The sequence below is a fragment of the Macadamia integrifolia genome, chromosome 10 (genome assembly GCF_013358625.1).
Source record: "Macadamia integrifolia cultivar HAES 741 chromosome 10, SCU_Mint_v3, whole genome shotgun sequence".
Taxonomy (NCBI): domain Eukaryota; kingdom Viridiplantae; phylum Streptophyta; class Magnoliopsida; order Proteales; family Proteaceae; genus Macadamia; species Macadamia integrifolia.
The window spans coordinates 9,948,490-9,952,879 of NC_056566.1; the positions used below are offsets into that span (position 1 = coordinate 9,948,490).

A 4,390-nucleotide genomic window follows, 5' to 3' on the forward strand; every position below is an offset into this window, starting at 1 on the left:
AAGCATGTCTGAATGGTCAACAAATATGTATTATGGAAGAGACGTAGCTTTTGGGAGCACTCATTGGACGTGTCCCTTCTTCTTCTATATATAGTAAGACAATCCCTACTTCAAAAAGGTTTTTTTGGTTTTTCTCCATCATTTTTTGGTTTTATTCTTTTGAACTATTGAGCCTAGCCTTACTCTCCCAAAGGATCATAGTCTGTATACAATCAGACAGAGATCAATGGTTGTTTTATCTTTGAGGTAAAATGCATGAATCCCCAATTATACCATTGTAAGGGGCGTTTCAGACCTTAAAGAGAGTATTTATTTTGATACAATTCAACCTGTTTGGTTCATTAACTTAAACAATCGGTGCCGATCTTCTTCATCAGTTCATATTGCATCAACCAAGGAGTGCATCTCAATAATATCGGTCATGTAATTCTCAACATCAGATACATAGTTCACATTTTTACCCTAGACTGTATCAATGGGTCAGTGAAGACTTGGGATCGTACTGACCAATCTAATTTATATTTTAAAACCGTGTTCTGGAGTGTTTCATGATGGAGGGAGGAAGTAAGATTTTTTTTTTTTTCTTATATCAAACACATCACACACATGATCTCTTTTACCGTCCCTTGGTCAATTCTGGAAAAGCTTAGGAGGGTTGCTGAAAGTAGATCAGGGTTTCCTTTTATTTAGATTTGTTTATGCAATTGTGGATCTCTTCCCTGTTGAAGGTCAAGCGGAAGGTGAGGGGGAATGATCTTGGGATTTTAATCCCTCCATTTTTCTCTTTATCTTGGGTTTTGCTCCTTTTTCTCTCATTAATACATATGAATTCATAGTGGAAAAAAATAATAATAAATTAATTAATTAAAAAATCTATTCTGAAAAATTGAACTATCAAATAAATTTCTTATCTTGAAATATTTCAATCTGATGCATTCAAAACAAAAATCTATTTATTAACTATTTTATGAAACCAATCCAAAACCGAAATTGAAATCGTACCAAATCAGCCTTAGATGGAGCTGATTCTCAGATTTGCAAACCCCTCAAGTTATCATACTGGTTAAGGTGAGCAGCTATGTGGTCTCTGAGGGGACATGGAATAACAACATTATACCTAGATCTACCCATTTGGTTACTCACTTGGGTGGAGAACTTCCTTAATTACTTTGTCAAAGTTATTGTAAGAAGAACCTCCTTGTTTGGTAGCTTCTTCTGCTTTCTCTTTCCACTCCAAGGCCTTCTTCTTCATTCTTTTTCCTTTCTCTCCTTCCATCAATTCCTTAACAAGAGTTTCAACCTCATCTCTCTTAACATCATTGTTGATCTCCAAGCCTATGCCCCAAGTAGTGCAAGCATATTTGCAATTAGTTTGCTGCTCAGCAAAGAAGGGCCAGCACATCATTGGCACTCCACCACATATGCTTTCAAGCATAGAATTCCATCCACAATGGGTGAGAAACCCACCTATGGATGAATGTAAGAGAACTTTGTCTTGTGGGCACCATCCCACCACCAAACCTCTATCTTTGGTCTCTTCTATGAACTCCTCTGGCAAGATTGCTGATTCACCCATTACAACATCAGCTCTAATGACCCACAAGAAGGGATACTTACTATTTGCCAACCCCCATGCAAACTCTCTCAAGTGTTGATCACTCATAACTGTCACACCCCCAAAATTTACATAAACAACTGAGTTTAGTTCCTTTTTATCCAACCATTCAAGGCATTCTAATTCTTCTTTCCAGAGGCTTGATGGGATCGACTTCGATTCGCTCTCCGGTGTGTACCGGCCGAGTAACTTTACTGGGCCAATAGTATATGTGTGAGGAAACTTGCTTGCAATTGCACCCAAAACCTCGTGTTCTAAATCATCAAATGTGTTGATTATGATTGCGGAAGCCTTGAAGCAATTTTGTGCTTCTTGGCCTAAGAAATTGAACAAAATGTCATTGGGATCAGTAGTTTTGACAAAGCTTGGGAGATCCTTGAGCCTGATATCTTTCATTCCTGGTATCCAATCAATTGGTGTGTCCAGATAGCCATTGCTGATGTAGCTTTCATCTGGTCATGGATTCATCAAGAAGCCATATAAATCTTTAGTGCAATAACTAAGTTGTTTGAAAACAAGAATCCTAGATATGAATAATTTTAAAGGTGTCAAATTGAAACTGAAAATCAAACTCAAAATCGGACCAACTAAATCAAACCAAATTGAATGCGGTTCTATTTGAGTTGAGTATTGAATTCCGGAATTGATTCGGTTTCAGATCCAACATAGGGACCGAAACTGAATCGAATTTCAATAATAGTATATTATAGTATATTAATATATCATAATACTAATATATAATAGGATATATATTATTGATTTTAAATTTTAGATTATTATTATACTATAAATTATATTATATATAGTACACAGGAAAAGAATCTTGCGGGTCTGGTGTGGGGAACGCCGAGACATAGCCCCTATTTTCAGAGGCATTGTAAAAAGATGCCCCCACCACCTTGAAAATAGGAGTTGTGTCAAGCCAAACTGATAGGTTCCTCCTCCCTATAGTATAATATATTATATAATATTAGATATTGTAATGGTATATTATAGTATATGGATCGAATATTGGAAACAAAATCAAACCGAATTGAACCATGTAAGAACCAAAACATAGCCAACTTAGGCACCGTTTGACACCGTTCCGTTTTTTCCATTTCTATATTTTCTTGTTCCCAGAAATGGAGAAAGAGCCTAAAAACCCGTTTGATAAAGTTATTCCATTTCACCCATTTCTAGAAACATAAATCAAAATTTTTGCCTATTTACAATTTTAGAAACAACTTTGATAAAACAAGTCGGACTTGTTTCGTCGTTTCTAGAAACAAATTTGAAAAAAAAAAATGTTGTTATGCTCTATAAATCTCTCAACTATTTAAACCTAAAAAGAGGCAACCGAACCCTCTCCCTTTTGGGCATCCGATGATACTATTGAGGGTTTTAGTGACATTATGTCAAGAAAAAAGTTTCGAGAAACAGGTTTATCAAACATTAAAAAATCCGTTTTTGTTTCTGAAAACGTGAAAATCCGTTTCTGCTGTTTCTAGACATAAAAATTGCAGAAACATTATCAAACGGTGCCTTAGTTTGAGTATCAAATTTCAAATACAATTTGATTCTCAGTTCGGTTCCAGATCACACCAACACTCTTTAGAACCGAACCAAAACTAAATCAAATAATTGATTCCAAATCGATTTACACCTTTGAATAATTTAAAGGAAAAATTGCATATTAAAAAGCATAGAACCAAAGCTACCCTTTGAGCCAAAGACACAATCCTTTCATGTTAAAGAATTGAATAACATTAATCGGTAGAAATACTTGAGAAAAAATAGTACCTTTGAGTGGTACAATCCCTCTTTTGACAAGCTCATGATAATGGAAATAGCCCATGAAGCCACAAGCTGAGGCAGTCCAAAATTGAACTTCAGGGATGCCTAGTTCCTTGGCAGCTTTTATGGCAAAACTCATCACTCCATCAGAAACAATGCAAGAGACTTGAGGTATGTTGGAGGAGGAAGAATTGAGCCTTTTCAGTAGATCACGGAGGGGAGCCAAGCAGTTCTTTTGGATTGAAGCGCATAGAGCTACAGGATCCTGCGTAGCATCACGGTCGGACGGTGGCAATCCGTCGGGAATGGTTTCAAACTGGAAATCATTCAAGCCCTTGAGAGCATCCGGACCTTGAGATCTCAATAAGCGTCTGTGATTGAACTCAGTATTGACAAAGGTGATATGGAAGCCTCTTGAGTGGAGAAGCTTAGCTAATTGCATCATGGGATTAACATGGCCTTTTGCTGGAAATGGAATGCACACAGCATGACGCTTCTGGACTTCAAAAGATTCCATGTTTGCTTGCTTGCTGAGCCTGAGGCTACAACCCCTATTACCTTAATTTATAGAAGAAGCAATCAAACTTCACCCTCTATAAGATTGAATTTTTCTTGTCCTTTCTTTTCTTTTTTCTATTTTGTTTATAGAAACCACAAGGTCAGTACTATGGTGGCCTAAAGGGTTTGAGCTATAAATATAATCATGCATAATCTTAAGTTGACTCAGTTAATAATGTTGAGTTTCCTTCTTGTAGGAAGAGGTTCACCTGTATTGTTGTCCCCAATCCTATTTAATTGAAATAAGGCTATGTTATTGTTGTTATTTGTTTCTCATTTAAAGGGATCACATATTGGACCTCGCGTTATTATTTTTCTTATTTCGTTTTTATTCAAAGGGACCACAAATTGGACCTCCTCTTTTTTATGATAAATATCAGCAATATATTGGGCTTTCCAAAAGAGGGACCACAAGAATAGTCATCATTCAACAAGGGGGAT

General features: G+C 36.4%; 1 protein-coding gene across 1 annotated transcript; it reads right to left on the reverse strand.

Annotated features, from left to right (window-relative positions):
- Nucleotides 1–940: 940 nt before the first annotated feature.
- LOC122092446 (7-deoxyloganetin glucosyltransferase-like) lies at nt 941–3,908 on the reverse strand. Its single transcript, XM_042662768.1, has 2 exons — nt 3,398–3,908; nt 941–2,067 (listed from the first exon to the last, which is right to left on the reverse strand). Exons 1-2 carry the CDS (start codon nt 3,906–3,908, stop codon nt 1,136–1,138), a joined length of 1,443 nt encoding a protein of 480 aa, XP_042518702.1. The 3' UTR covers nt 941–1,135.
- Between the last annotated feature and the right edge of the window lie 482 nt (nt 3,909–4,390).